Source organism: Rhinolophus ferrumequinum, chromosome 6, assembly GCF_004115265.2.
Source record: "Rhinolophus ferrumequinum isolate MPI-CBG mRhiFer1 chromosome 6, mRhiFer1_v1.p, whole genome shotgun sequence".
Taxonomy (NCBI): domain Eukaryota; kingdom Metazoa; phylum Chordata; class Mammalia; order Chiroptera; family Rhinolophidae; genus Rhinolophus; species Rhinolophus ferrumequinum.
The window spans coordinates 56,416,684-56,432,828 of record NC_046289.1 but is presented as its reverse complement, the minus strand read 5'-3'; the positions used below and the strand labels follow the sequence as shown (position 1 = coordinate 56,432,828).

The window sequence follows — 16,145 nt, the reverse complement described above, 5'->3', positions numbered from 1 at the left end:
ACAAGCCCCTGCTGTGAGAGACACAGTGAAGAGAGGTCTCTTCTTAAGCATACCATAACCCAACTATGGAACTAAGATCTGGGGCCAACCCGGTGGCTCAGTTGGTTGGAGCTCGGAGCTCCTAATGCAGAAGGCTCCTGGTTCGATTCCCACATGGGCCAGTAGGGCTCTCAATCACAAGGTTGCCGGTTCAACTCCCGCAAGGGATGGTGGGCTGCACTCCCTGCAACTAACAACGGCAACTGGACCTGGAGCTGAACGGCTCCCTCCACAACTAAGATTGAAAGGACAACAACTTGCTTTGGAAAAAGTCCTGGAAGTACACACTTCCCAATAAAGTCCTGTTCCCCGTCTCCAATAAAATCTTTAAAAAAAAAAAAAAACACACTAAGATTTGGAAGAACTAAAATGTTGGTCAACAGCACAAGTCACGTATGGGTGTCAGCAAGTTCAGACAGCTCATAGCCAACAGCATTAAGGTTCATTGAGCATTTACTGTATGCCAAGTGTTTTACATGTATTTTCTCATTAAATCTTCACAACCCTATGAGATAGATAAAATTAGAGAAGTTGAGTAACAAGCCCAAAGTCACAAAGGTAAAAATTGGTTTCAAGCTAAGTTCTTTCTGATTCTAAAGCCTATGCTCATAACGTCTGAGTCCCTGGGGCTTGCACAGTTCATGGAGAGAGAGAGAGAGAGAGATTGAGGCTGGCATGAAGCCAAGTCTTGATGAGGAAGAAGGCTCTGAGCTAGACCTTAAACAAGGGCAACTCTGAGATGGGCCAAAGAAGGAGAAAAATCAATGTGTGGTGGAGAGAGGATGTAGAGAGAGGACAGAGGAAAAAGCGGAAGGAGAACAGAGAAAGGCCAGCTGGAAAGGATACAGATATTTTGGAGTGAAGGATGAGTGAAGATAATCTGTGTTGTAGGTCACAGCAACATACCCCACCGTCTCCTTCCTTGCAAAATAGCATATACTACATACAAATACTTGGAGAAGGAAGGAAGTAGGAGAAGGGTTGGGTAGAAAAGGGTTGAGTGGTTTTCCTTCTTTCTGTCTCTCTTTTGGTCCCAGTGCAATATCTCGGACAGTCCACCCCCCCAGCATTGTTATCCATGCCACAGCCTTTGCAGTCCTACATCCGAAAAGGGGTAGCATCTTGGCCTGAGGTTGTCAGATAGAGCCTGCCTGGTTCCAAGTAAAACTGGAACTCAATTCCTCCTATCGGCTCTGAACCCGAGAGGACTGGGGGTATGTGTGTCAGGCTATACTCACTCTCCCAACTATTAGACAGACAGCCTTCCAAGGAAGGTTGCGCCAGGTCTGAGGCATTAGCAGAGTTTCATACTTAAGCCCTACTACCACTACACACACCATTTCACATAGAAAAACCCTCAGCCTACAGGCTTTCATTCATTCATTTGTTCATTCAACAGGTAATTATTAAATGGTCATTTCAAGCCAGGAACTGTGCCAGGTGTTTGGGGAGACAAGATCAAACAAAATGTGATCCCCTAACCTCAGGAGCTGTATACTCCGTTGTTGATGGTGGGCATTGGTGACAGATGGTCAGGCAACAGTAACTGTCATGTATCTTATAATAAAGAGAAGCTCAGGAGGCTCCATGGTATTCCAACTGCTTACGCTGCGAGCTGCTTGTCTTGTTCATTTCTGTACCTCCAACGCCCATAATTGTGCTCAACACACACTAGGTGCTCAGTAAGTTTTTACGAATGAAATGAAGATCTTACTGGGGCTGAACCCCAACTCGGTCTCTCTGTGTCTTTTCCCCATTGGTCCTGACAATTGTCATTATAAGCCTGGATGGAAAAAGGATAAGGGTACATGGCAATTCTTCAAATAAGTCACAGTATGTTAGAGTTGGGAGGACTGGACAAAGTTGTCTGTATCAGCTTCCTCCCCTCCTAGCTATCATGTCCCCATAATTGGGGGCTTAGGGAGGCAAGAGCCATTCCCAGGGGAAAGCTGAGAAAGGGAGTAAAGAGGCTGAGAAGTAACTCTGCATTTGGGGAACAGTGGCCCTTGAGGCACAGCAGGCATCTGAGCTGACAGGAAAGGGAGGGTGTTGTGAAGGGATAACTCGGAGGCCTGAGGCATCTGTCCCCTCAAGCAAGGCAGGCTAAGTAAGGTCCAGAAGGGGCCTGGCTACCATCCCAACCCTTCACCCAGAATCAGTCCAGAGTTGTCTTGGAACGTGCTCAAAGACTCCCAGCTGGGTAGTGGCAGAATGGGGCTAGAACCAGGTCTCCTGATTCCCACTCTCAAATTTTTTTCTTGTCATCCTGCCTCCTCCCGGATACGGGTCTCATGAAGAGTTCTTGGCCTGTCAAATCCTGGAAATCTCCCTTCACAGATGACTCGTGCTTGCTGGGCATGGTTGGGCTTTTCTAGTTCTGACCAGTGGTCTTCTTAACCCCCCAATGCCAACTGTCTTGCCGTCTCTATCCATCCTCCTCCTGGGAAAGATGGAGTGGGCTCTTCAGTGGCTAGTGGGGTCCTGTGGCCTGGGGAGGAGGGATGGGCAGCCTGGGACCCGGCGCAGCAGTAGACCTTCCATGGACAGTCAGCACCTGCCTTGGCATCTGGGCATGCTGATACTTTTCTCCAGAGAGGGGAGTGTGGGGGAAACGGGAAGGAATCCAGGGACTTCTCCCGCCATAAGAATTCCTGCTGTCCCCCTCAGTCTGACCCTCATCCGCGCGTCTGGGCCACCGCAATGCCCACTGGCAGGGCCTCAGGAAAAGGAGGGAGAGGCAGGTTTGCTGGTTTGTCCGGGCACCGGGAGCATGAGCCCTGCCCGCCCCTCCTCCGAGGTCTGTCTCCACTCGCTCCTCTCCCCCTCTCCGCCCACCTGTCCCTCCGGGCGGCTTGGGCGCCACTGCTACTGTCCCCAATTCTTCCCGCCAGCCGGGCCAAAGGGCGGCGTGACTCACAGCACTGCCACCAGCCCACGGCCTGCCAGCAGTGTATAAAGGCCGCCCCGGCGGGAGGCGGCCCAGCACAGCCCGCCGGCCCAAGGCGCGCAGAGGATGGCCCGCAGCGCGGAGAGGGGCTGCGGCGGCGCGAGCTGGGGGCTGCGCAGCGCTCTGGCCGCGGTGGCGCTGCTCTCGGCGCTCAATGCCGCGGGCACGGTGTTTGCTCTGTGCCAGTGGCGCGGGCTGAGCGCGGCGCTGCAGGCGCTGGAGGCGCAGCGGGGCCGGGAGCAGCGCGAGGACAGCGCTCTGCGTGCCTTCCTGGCGGAGCTGAGTCGCGCGCCGCAGCAGGCGCCCGCGCCACCCCTGGACCCCGCGAGCGCGGCGCGCAACAAGCGCAGCCACAGCGGGGACACCGCGCCGCACATCCGCGCTGAGAGCCACGACATGCTGATGATGATGACCTACTCCATGGTGCCGGTAGGCGGGGCTCCGCTCCCCGTGGCGCCTCTGCCAGGGTGGGCGGCGGGCAGTGTGGGGAAAGAGCCCCGACGCCCTCTCCTCCCCCGGCCAGATGGCAAGGTGCTGCGGAGAGAAGACCCTGGGGATGTGTCCTTGGCAAGCACCTTAGCCTCTGGGATCAGTGTTCTCATCAGTTAAATGAGGGAGGGGTAAAGGGGTAAGTCTTTCACTTCTGACGTCGTTGAGTCTGTTGGAAAATGAGGGGTGTGGGCAGTGTTTTTAAGAGCCTACTTTCCTTCCTAATTTTGGACAAAATTTCACCTTCTGGTGTGAAGGGAGCCACAGCAGCCCCAGTGCAACTCTCTGGGTCTCCTGAGAGCAGGAAGGCAGCATTTCTGAAAGAGCTCAGGCTTGTTCAATAAAGGGATTCTTCCCCGGCATAATCTAATGGTCTGGCTTTTCACCTGGCCTCAGTCCATCCCCAGGAGATTGCTGACCTAATTGTCTCGGTTTAAGTGAAAACAATCAACCCTAATTGTACCAACCACCTGGGACCTTGATGCTGAGAAAGTTGCTTCTAGGCCTAAAGTAGTTCCAAATGGGAGAGACGATTATAGGGCAATTTTCTTAAAATTCAATGTCAACGCTGAGGTTCTAACGTGGCTAAAGAGAGTCTGTGGAACTCCAGAAAATGCCAGTGTGTGTGGTTCCCGGAGACAGTGAGTAGCTTTTCATTAGATTTTCAATGGGACTCCATTGCACTCTCCCAAAAAGGTTTAAGAAACACTGCTCTAAAGAAAGTCTTTAAAGCAAAGTCTCAAAAATCTTTTTTTCCCGTTTTAAGTTTCTTTGCTTTTCCTGATTTTAACTCAATAATTATCTAACAATTACATTTAGATCACATTGCAGTTCCCCATTCCATTTTATTATCCATTACAACCACAATGATCTTATTTCACTTTATAATTACAAAGATTTCAGTTCTATCACCTCAAATCAAGTGTGAAGAATACTTCGGAATCCCACGTATTTAAAGATAAATCCACTTAAAGCTTCTGTTATCATAGAAGCTTTTAAATATTTTATATGAGCTGAAATACTTTTAAAACTACATAGAAGTCCTACACACTGCAAACACATCTTTTGAGAGAGATCAAATTTTCCACTCCTCGCTTCATTTTTTTACTCTTAAACATTTAAAAACCTGGTACAAGCAAAAATTTCAAAAACACCTCTGTAAAATGAAGGCATATCATTAGGGGAATTTGCTCTTTCTCTTGTCTCTCTGCTATGCCTTTTGAGGGGGGTTTTTTTGAAACCCTCCAAGAAAGATACATTTGGGCATCAACATTTTATATTTTTAATCCTGCTTTTAAGGTACAGGCTTATGTATCCAAATTGCAGCCTGTTCAGTCACTAACCCAAGAGAACGGAGAAACTCATTTCTGTGTCATCTGAAAGCTAGATGTAACTACTACTACCTGCTCTATTACAGGTCAGAGAGCAGAAATATCACATTTGTCAGGTTGAGAAGCATTTGTAGATTATCACTGACTCATCCCCCATTTGCATTAGGTATGCTTTGACCTTTTAGAGTCACTGAAGGAATTTCCATGAAGGCCCGAGAAAGCAAGCATAATATTGCTGGCTTTCCTTTTGGGAGTATGTCTCTAACTGTAGGCTTAGGGATTACCTAGAAGCACATTAAAAATGAAGATTCCAGGGTCCCACCCTCAGACTTATAGAATTGTAATCTCTAGATCTGGCTTTCTTCAAAAGTCCCCTAACCCCCATTTCCCCACACTCCCTTCTTCTTGGTGAGTTTGATGCAGGTGGTCCAGATGCTACACTTTGAGGAACGTTATTCTCCTTCTCTAACTTTAATGTGCACACATATATCTTAGGTATCTTGTTAAAATGCTGATTCTGATTCAGAAGGTCTAAGCTGGGACCTGAGATTCTGCATTTCTAATAAGTTCCAAAGGATACCAAGGCTACCGAAGTGAAGTACTGGAGACCACACTTTGAGTAGCATGGTTCTAGAGCAGTGGTTGCACACTGAAATTAAATGGGGAGCTTTAAACATGGCTGATGCATAGATTCTACTCCCAGAGAGTCTGAATTAATTGTTAGGGGTGCAGCCTCAGGGTGGGTGCCCACTCAGCAGCAGGAAAGGTATTGACATTCCTTTCTGATGAGAGTAACTTGCCATAAGCATCTGACTCTCACCATCACTGGGTCCCCCTTGAGGTCTCTGCTTCAGGCAGAGAAACCAATTTGATTACCAAAAAATACTTTTTTTTTCCAGCAACATTCTCGCCATTCACCTTTTTAAATTTTTCTCATCTTTACTCTGTTTTTCTCAGAACAGAGAATTATTTACATGAGGAAACAATTTTTTAAAAAGAGCTTTCCCAGGGTAACTCTAGTAGAAAAGTTGCTCAGAGAACTATTTAGTATACAGCATGACGATCGGTGTGCACGCTTCTTATGGTTGAAGTTTCCACCTTCCCTTGCTCTTTTATATAGCACCAGTAGGTCTCGAATGAAGGTAAGCTCAGACAGCCCCTCACTGAAGTCCCATGTCCTTAGAGACTGAGGAACAAAGAAATAAGCTGTACATAGACTAATGTCAGCATTTCAAAAAATCTTCCAAAATGGCTCATTTATCCATGATAAGCCTCCTCAAACTGACAGATACTTCACAGTTCTGTGCTTTTGGCTGAAAGTACATCAACTCAGCATGATAATTCTGGCTAGCACATTCTGACAAGAGACTGGTTGGCGGCTATAAGTGACTTTGTTAAAAGGACAACATACTCTGGTTTCTCTTCAGATCATATAAATCTTTCGCCTTTTAAAAGGACAACATATTGGGGGGTGGGGGGTTCACACAGTGTGAGGGATATAAATGATAAACGTCTAAGTATTACTTTGTCTTCTGCACCTGAAACTAATAAAAATAAATAAATAAATAAAAATAAAACCAACCAAAGAAACAAAAAAACAAAACCAAAAAAAGGGCAACATAACTAATTATTACTCAAATACAGTTAGTTTGGTACAGCCAAACATATTAAATTTTTAAAAGTAAGTAGGTACTTTGGAGAGAAGCAAAAAAAGAGGCCCTGGGAACCACCGAGCTAGACCAGTAATGGGAACCCAGCCAGGAACTCCTTCCTGCAGGAGTTATGCTTCTGTTTAGTCTCCACCCCCACCCCTGCCCTCTCTGTCTCCCATCAGCTATTCTCTCTCATCCCATTTTCCAGGTCTAGCCTTACTGATGTTCTGGTAGCTTTATCATCCTGCCCCAAATCTAGGATTGAGCTCCCAATAGAAAAAACATTTTACTTCTCACAGTGTGAGCCTTAACAAGCTCTGAATGGATCAAAAATTCACATGTTTAAAAAAGGAAACTCTTAAATTACTACCGTGTTTCCCTGAAAATAAGACCTAGCCAGACCATCAGCTCTGATGTGCTTTTGGAGCAAAAATTAATATAAGATCCAGTCTGATTTTACTATAATGTAAGACTATGTCTTATATAATATAATGTAATATGAGACTGGTGTTATATTAATTTTTGCTCCAAAAGATGCATTAGAGCTGATGGTCCGGCTAGGTCTTACTTTTGGGGAAACATGATAGAAGAAAATATGAGTAACTTAATTTTTAATCTTGCAATGGAGGCCTGTCTTTCAAACTGTAACTCAAAAGCTAGAAGCAGACAATAAATAAATAAGCTTAACTACAATTAAAAAGCATAAACAACAAGAATATTTCTGTATGGCAAACAGCAACAAAAAAGAAACAAACACACACCATAAACAAAGCCAAAAGATAAATGACAAACTAGAAAAAAAAAGATTTCCAACTCATATCATAGAAATGGGCTAATCTGAATATACGTACATAGCGCTCCTAAAAGTTGATAAGAAAAAAATATAAGAATCATAGGAAAATCAGCAACAGAAATAGGAATCCAATAGGAAAATGGAACAGATGGTTCTCAGGAAAAGAAATGCAAATGTCTCTTAAATATGTGAGAAAAGATTTCTTGATTTAAAAACGCAAATTACAACTACCCTGAATAATTTTTACCTTTTGTAGAATGACAGATCTACAAAAGTTTGACAACACATTCCATTGAGGAAGATGAAGGGAAACAGACATGCTGTTTCTTGCATTGCTGTTTGGAGTGCAAAATGGTACGACCCATGTGCAAGGCAATTTGTCAATAGCTAAAAAGATTACAAATATATTTTCCTCTGACCCAGCAATCTCACTTGTGGGAATTTATCCCATACAACAGACTTTATCACCTATGAAATGACTTATGCACATATTCATTGCGGAATATTTGTTGGTTGATTTTAACAGCCCATGTCCATTAAACAAACTGACCTATACACCCACTGGGATGCTAGGTAGCTGTAAAACAAGAATGAGGAAATTCTCTATGTACTACTCTTGGAACAATCCCCAGGATACACGTGTTTTAAGTGAAGAAAACAAGGCAGAGAAAAAATATATATTGTATTACCTGCGTAAGGAAGAAAAGGAAAAATAAAGAAATTAACCAAAGTGTTTAGGGAGGTTGGGGATAAGGTAGGAATGAGCCTTTCACTATATAGCTTTGTGTATTATTTTGACTTTTGAACCATGGGATTGTGTTACTCTTATTGTGAGTGAAAAGGCCGTAAGAACAAGATTACATGGCAGCTGTCTAAAAGGGAGGCTTCTGCTGATTGTTGCTGTGTAAGAGCGATTGTACCTGATCTTTTGATTTTTTTCAAGAGAAGTAAAAAATTTGACTTTTTTATGTGAAATCCCATGGCTTTTAAATATTGACAAGAATTCTACAGAAAAGTTTTTCAAACAACAGTCACATTGTTAGGGGCCATGTTAGGACTTCCAAGGTTAGTTTGCAGTGGTCTCATCTTAAGATCATGAGTGGTTTTGAACAAAAATGGCTTTATTTTGTTCAACCACAACTCCATGCACTACCCCCCACCAACCCCGCCCCGATTTCCCAGCCTGATTCTGAAAGGATAGTAGAAATGCTACCATCGTTATTGTTGTTGGTTGATTGGAGATGGCGTTTTGGCATTTGATTTGGTTTGGGTTTTGTTTTGTTTTTTGGCTGTTTCTAAAAATCAACTCCACCTTCAGTGGATGGAGATTTCCCGTCACCGTGGTTTTTCAAAAACATGTGCTGTAATTCTGAGGATAGTTCCCAAGGAGGAGATTCCAACTGTGTTAAGCAGGAAGACATTGTTGTCACAAACAGCTTTTCATGATGACTGCTGTGAAGTGCACTTACATGGATCTAACGTTATCTTGTTTAAAGGGGAAAAAATCAAATTGTCTATAGTCACAGCTCCAGTTTGCATGGATGCTATGTTTCCTTGAAGGCCTTAAATTGGCTGTGCCAGGTTTTACCTCCCTTTCCCACTCCTTGGACTGGGTCACTTCCAGATGGTGTAATAGCTGAGGATTAAGACCGAGGGTCAACATACTATGTCCTACAGGCCAAATCCAGCTTGCTACTTGTTTTTGTACAGCCCTCAAAGTCAGAATGATTTTTACATTTAAAAATGGTTAGGAAAAAAAAAATCAAAAGGAGAATAATATTTCATAACACATCAACATTATATGAAATTCAAATTTCAGTAGCCATAAATAGTTTTATTGGCATAAGTCATGCCCATGTGTTACATATTGTCTGTGGCTACTTTCACACAACCACCACAGAACTGAGTGATTGCAATAGAGACCACATGGCCCACAAAACCTAAACTATTTTCTGTCTGGTCCTGTATAGAAGTTTTCCAACCCCTCATCTAGACTGCAGAGGGGCACTAGGGGTCATTCCTTTGGAGAGCCCAATCTACTAAATTAGGATTGTTCTTCCGTTGGTGAATCTTGGGTTTTAAGACCTCCTAGAAGGAAACAGAATCCAGGACAGAGCCATCCTGAGAGTGTGATTGCACTGTAGAGGGAGGCCATGGGGTGAGCCTGCCCTCAAACCTTGCTCCTACCAGGCCAGCATCCCAAGTCAAGAGCAGTCAATGTTAAGTCAGCTTTTAACCATCCGTTAACCCCATATCTAGGCCTTGTTTCAAACCCCATCTGTTTTCTTCAGTTGAAGGAGAGAAACTTATACCCCATAGGCCCTACAGTATGGAGTGGGCCCCGATGAAGAGATCAGTGGCCTGATACAGCAAGACAAAAAAAAAAAAAAAAAAAAGGGCAGCCAAAGTCATAAACCTACACGCAGAACCTGGGAGGTGTGTCTCCCTAGCCTTCCTCATAGCAGCAAGTGCACTCCTGACACTGTGTGCTTGGTTTCCAAGTCAGAAGCTATTTCCATGTCAGTGAAGGGTGGGAGAGAACTTGAAGCCACACCTCTGCGAAGACTGTGTCTGTGTTGGTGCTGTGAACCTACCCACAATCCTAACTCGTGCCTCAGGTCACGATGGGATGTTGAGGAAGACAGCAGAGAGATGGCCCCTTAGCTATATGCTTCAGACACTTGTTTCATCAACACATATTTTGCACACATGCAAATAGAACATTCAGTGTAGATATATAGTTGTCATAATTCTCCAAGTCCATATGCAAGAAACAAGTGGGTCAAGACCGAGCATCTGGACCCCTGAGAATAGGGTAGTTGTACTGACCACAGGAATGGCATTAAACCATTTGGACCTGCTCCCAGATCCTGGACCTATTAACAAGCCCCTAGTCTCTTTCTAGCCAAAGCCGCAGAGGTGAGGGCAGCAGGAACAAGCCTACTGAGCTTTGACAGCCTGTGCAGGACAGATCTCCTGGGGCCTGGTGAATTATTCACTCTTTATCTGCTATATCCCTGCCTCACCTTCAATATCCACTGCCACTATGCCAGGGTTAAAATGGATTTTCCCCTTGAAACTCAAAGCCACATTCCCACACTCGAAAAGTGCTACTCGACTCTGGGGAGAGCGCAGAAACCCCCAGACCAGCCCATTATTTAGTGGCACTTCCCACTAGACCACTGCCTGAGAGATCCTTGAGCAGACCGCCCTTTCTCTGTGACTTCTGGACCAAGAGGTTGTTCATCTCCTGAATGCCCTTATCCCAGCATCTCTCTGTGACCGGCCCAGGGTTATCGCCACATGGTGCTTCGGCCGCCTTTTGCCTTTGTGTGCCAGCCCTTTACTTGAACAACCTGGGATTCCTTCTTCACTGTTAGGTTCCCAGCCAAATTCTCTCTCCCTGGTGCTTCCCTGAGGTGTGTCAGGGTGAGCTTTGTGGGCCTGGGAGTCAGACAGATTCACATCCTGGGCTCACCGCTCAGTAGCTGGTGGACCTCTTTTAACTTCTCCAAGCCTCCATTTCCTCATCTGTAAGATTAAGATAGCAGTATACACTTCATAGGGTTGTTAGGAGATTTAAGGGAAACGCTGTTGCTGAAACAGAGTGCCAGGTACAGTCAGGTTCCCAATAAGCGCTCATTGTTGCTGTTACTAAGATTAATCAGTATTACTTTATCGTTAGCCCTGCGTGCCCCATGCTCTCGGCATTTTATTTCTGGGTTTACTCTTTATCCCCAGTTTTTTTCAGAATGCCAAGCTGTCTGTTCATACGTGCTTTGGCTGCTGCTTCGGGATAATATTTGGCATCTTAAAGCCTAGACTGGCATCACACCAACTTAAATTATCTTGTCATTGAAAACAAAAAGAGAGTTAGCCTTGATATGGTAACAGAGCTTCTTCAGAGGTTCAGGATTTCCTGGCCCCCCCCCCCCTTTCTGCATGGCCACTGATGACAAGGGTTGACACCCACTAACGGAGTCATCTTCATCCCCTTTCTGACTGGCTCAGCTGTCATTAAATTCTGTTGATTCTTGTTTGGTGGCAGTCCTGAAAAAAGTTTTGGATGATTTTATTTGGAAAATTGATAAAATGTAAGTGGAAGATAGAGCAAGACAACTTCTAAGAAAGAAGAACAACTTATTTGTTGGGTTCTCATGTTCTCGAGGATATGGTTACCTGTGTGTGAACTATCAGAACAGTCTTTAGATCTGATAAAACACACTTATCTGAAGAAAAAAATACACACACACACACACACACACACACACACATATATATTTTTTCTTACATTCCTCAAACTCCCTTTCTCTTCTCTCCTCAAAAAATAAATCCTTGGCTAAATCTAGTTGACATTCAAGCTTAATTTACATGTACTTTATCTACAGACTAAAGGTCACTGTGTGAAACAAGCTGAAGCTTTTAGGTTGTAATTCTACTTACAAAGGAAGCATTTTTCAGCCCATCAGTTGCTTTTATGTAGCTCTTTGGGTTTTAACAGCTCTATATTTTAAGCAGGTATAATTGACTTCTGGTTTAACTAAAGTTCAACACAATTGTCTTCACTGAAAGGTAGAGTTAAAACAACAAGGGCAACTAATGATCATTTAAAGTGCAATTTTGGTTTGTTCTGAATGCAATAACTAGAGTAACCCTTTCGTCTACCACTAAGAAAAAGCTTCTTGTGCTCACCCAAGTGCTGGGAACTTTGGATACTCAGCCTGGGTTGCATGTAAAAACTGTAAAGTACCTGGGGAATGTGCTCTGGATAACTGTGCCCAACCTAAAACGATGAGCTGGCAACTGCAAAATCATTCCCATGTTTCAGTAACTTAGTGGGTAAGTGTTGGAGTCTGGCATCCTTTTCACCTTTTCAAGGTAAAAAATGTCCTTTCCCTACAGGCAACACTTGAGAACCTTGGAACCAATCCCTCTGAACAGGAAGACCTTTCGAGGGGAACCCACTATAGTTGTATAGTGTTATGAGCATCAGGGTAGTCAAGAAGAGAGAAAATCAACCCTCACTAAAATGATGAAGGAAGGTTTCATGGAGGAGACAGAACTTGAAATGGGCGGTGTGATTGCTGAGATTTGGGCAGGGTGAATCATTCCAAGCACAGGTGATAACTTGAGCCAAGATCTAGGGATTGGGATAAAAACTATACCGGGCTGCAAGAGCAAGAAGCCAAACAGACCTTCCTGCCCTGGAGAGTTTGGGTGGGGGGTGGGGGTAGAACTAAAGGGGACTAGGTGAGAATGACCTTGAATTTCCACTTTTGAGAAATGAATCTGATGGGCAATTGGGGGTACTGTAGACCCTTTACCAGGGGGAGTCATGAGGACAGTGGTTTTATAGGACTGATCTGGTGGTGTGATGCAGGCAAGACTGGAAGGGGAGAGACCAGAGACAAGAAGAAAATTAGGAAGCAGTTGTGTTAGTCCAGACAAAAAATGATTCATGTCTGCCTAGAGTGGTGGCATCAGAAATGGAGAAGAAGATATATATCTTTGAAATATCAAGAGAAAAGGATGAATTTAACTTGGTAACTAGTAACTGGATATAAGAAAGAGAAATGGTCCTTCTGGTCTGGACCCATCTAACACTGAGAGGATAGTGGCATCGTGGACAGAATTGAGGAAACACACACAAGGGGGTTAGTTTAGAAGTGAGGATGCCGTATTTGTTTTAAGACTGTATATGAGATGGAAAGGCAGAAAAAAAAGGGGGAATAAAACAGAGGGATGAAAGAGTATTTGGGGAGAGGAAAACATCCTGCTCTAAGAACTGTGTTTTCCTGAGAGAGGTCTTCACAATTCTAAAAGGGCAGACCCCCAGGCCCTTATAATGAGTGCTGGAATCATACTGTATGCTCACTCTTGGCTCCCCTATTAGCTGTGTGACCTTTGACAAATTACTCAAACTCTCTGTGTCTCGGATCCCTCATTTTTAAGAAGGCAATGATAGCAGTGCTACCTTAGGGGTTATCATAAGTATTCAATTCAATAATCCACGCAAAATCCTTAACGTGGTTCCTAGAACTCAGTATGTATTCGCTTATTATTACTGATACTTTAGTATTTCTCAAATGTTTCCTTTCTGTGCTTCAGAAAATTTTGAAGGCTTGTGATAAAAACAATAGAGATGGAATCAACAGAACTTGTCAGAGACAAGGATGACTTTAAAGTTTGGAATCTTGGGTTACTGGGGGGACACATAGCCCTTAGGTTACTGGGGGGACACATAGACCTTGGGTTACTGGGGGGACACATAGACCTTGGGTTACTGGGGAGACACATATACCTTGGGTTACTGGGGAGACACATAGACATTGGGTTACTGGGGAAACACATGACCTTGGGTTACTGGGGGACACATAGACCTTGAGTTACTGGGGAAACACATGACCTTGGGTTACTGGGGAACACATGACCTTGGGTTACTGGGGAAACACATAGACCTTGGGTTACTGGGGGACACATGACCTTGGGTTACTGGGGAAACACATAGACCTTGGGTTACTGGGGGGACACATAGACATTGGGTTACTGGGGAAACACATAGACCTTGGGTTACTGGGGGACACATGACCTTGGGTTACTGGGGAAACACATAGACTTTGGGTTACTGGGGAAACACATGACCTTGGGTTACTGGGGGACACATGACCTTGGGTTACTGGGGGACACATGACCTTGGGTTACTGGGGAAACACATGACCTTGGGTTACTGGGGAAACACATAGACCTTGGGTTACTGGGGAGACACATACACCTTGGGTTACTGGGGGGACACATATACCTTGGGTTACTGGGAGGACACATGACCTTGGGTTACTGGGGGACACATGACCTTGGGTTACTGGGGAAACACATGACCTTGGGTTACTGGGGAAACACATAGACCTTGGGTTACTGGGGAGACACATACACCTTGGGTTACTGGGGGGACACATATACCTTGGGTTACTGGGAGGACACATATACCTTGGGTTAGTGGGGGAACACATAGACCTCTAGAAAGAATGTTGTTTCCCAGATAGTCATTTTTTTCTGGTTGATGGGTCCAAAAGGAAAAAAAAAATATTTCAGATATCGGCTTTAGGGAAGTTAATTATACTAAGCATAATTTGCAAATATTTTTATTGATGTCCATTGTGAACTCATGCATTCATTCCTTCATTGACCAAATCATTTTGAACCCCACAGGAACAGCAAGTGTGTCAGACCAATGGTCACATTCAACCAGCGTTCTCGTGCTAACAGCATCAACGACCATTTTGTGAGTGAGCATCTCACCCTAAGGACCGCCTCCAAATGTTTTTTGGAGTAACTGCTTGTAGACATTCCCTGTGCTGAGGGAAGAGGGGGCTGAGCAGGAAGTAGGTTGACAAAACATCTTCACAATTGTTTTTGCTAAATGCAAAGAATGTCACAGGGCAGAGTTTGGGGATAATGGTTTATTTCTTTGTCCATTCCCTCAACATCAGACAAGTTACTTAACTATCGTTATGTACTCTACTCTTTTCTGACTATAAGGTGAGGATAACAATGCTTAGATAAAAATCAGAAGTTATCTGAAGATGTTTGTTGAAAGGAACAATGTGAGCACAAAATATTGTTATTAACAGTTAGTGAAAGATTATTTCAGCAGCACTCCTGCTTCAGAAAACTCCATTAGAGGCCTGGGGGAGATAAGTGATTCTCATCTCACTTCAAAACACTCATCTCTTTGTCCGCTAACTCCCTCTGCACTTATTTGTCTGCGTAGCACAACTAAAACCTTGTTTCTATACAGTTTTGGTCTCTAATCTGTCACCTTTAGTCACCGTGTCCCTTTAAATATAGCTCCCTGTTCTTTGCTGGGCCTCTAATGAGGGATTTGATGAATACATCTTCACAGATGAATTCATCCACAACTCAACAAGTGTAAATGCAAACTAAGCCCAGTTTTGAATCTAGTTTCTTGCCATGCTAAGAATTTTGAAGGTAGGTCCTAGAACACGTTTTAAATCCCTTCCTCAAAATTCATGCTACCCTCCAAATAGGAGATGGTGTCAGGTATTGGTAAAACTGACTTAGAGGCTTGCTCTACCTGTCAGAGATTCATTTATTCATTCAACACATAGTCACTGAGCACCTACTCTATCCCAGGCACTATTGTGGGTACACGAGAAACAGTATGAACAAAACACTCAATCTCCATCCTCTTGGACTTTATCTTCTGATGGGGAGGGACAGAAAGAAACCAAAGTAAATTATTTACAATATTAGAAGGTGATAAATGTTATGGAGAACAATAAAGGGATGAGGTTTAGGGAGGGTGAAGTGGAAGATGCAATTATGTCATGTGGGTGGGAAAGGCCTCACTGAAAAGGTGAGGTTTGAGGAAAAACTTGAAGTAAGAAAAAGTGAGCCATGTGACTATCTGGGGAAGGGCCGTTCAGGCATCAGGAACAGCAGGTGCAAAGGCCTGGAGGTGGGACAGTGTCTGGAGAGCTCAAGGAGCAGGCTGGAGACTAGAGCAGAGTGGAAGGGAGTAGTAGGAAAGGAAGTCAGAAAGATAACTGGGGAAGGAGGAATAAGGGAGTCAGTTCATGTAGGACTTTGCAAGCTATTGTAAGGATATTGGTCTTTATGGGGAGTCTTTACAGGATTTTAGGTGGAGGAGTAGCATGATCTGACGTACCTTTTCCAAGAGTCACTACGATGAGACTAGACTCTGTGTATGGACAGGGTGAGCAGTGGAAGCAGAGAGGCCATTAATATAACTCTTGCAATAATCCAGGTGAAAGAGAGTAGCTTAGACCAGGGGTATAGCAGTAGACATAATAAGAAGTGGACAGTGTCTAGATATGTCTGCTGGTCAAGCTGATGGAATTTGCTCCCAGCTTTAA

General features: G+C 44.2%; 1 protein-coding gene across 2 annotated transcripts in view; it reads left to right on the top strand.

The window, feature by feature from the left end:
* The first annotated feature begins 3,008 nt into the window (after nt 1–3,008).
* GLDN (gliomedin) overlaps nt 3,009–16,145 on the top strand; it is a 50,945-nt gene continuing 37,808 nt past the window's right edge. Inside the window, exon 1 of one of the 2 annotated variants that reach the window (XM_033108820.1) lies at nt 3,009–3,415. In XM_033108820.1, the coding sequence (XP_032964711.1) occupies nt 3,053–3,415 (363 nt within the window). In that variant the 5' untranslated portion in view covers nt 3,009–3,052. Of the gene's footprint in view, nt 3,416–14,322; nt 14,531–16,145 lie in introns of those variants that run through there. The other variant, XM_033108821.1, reaches the window with a different exon arrangement.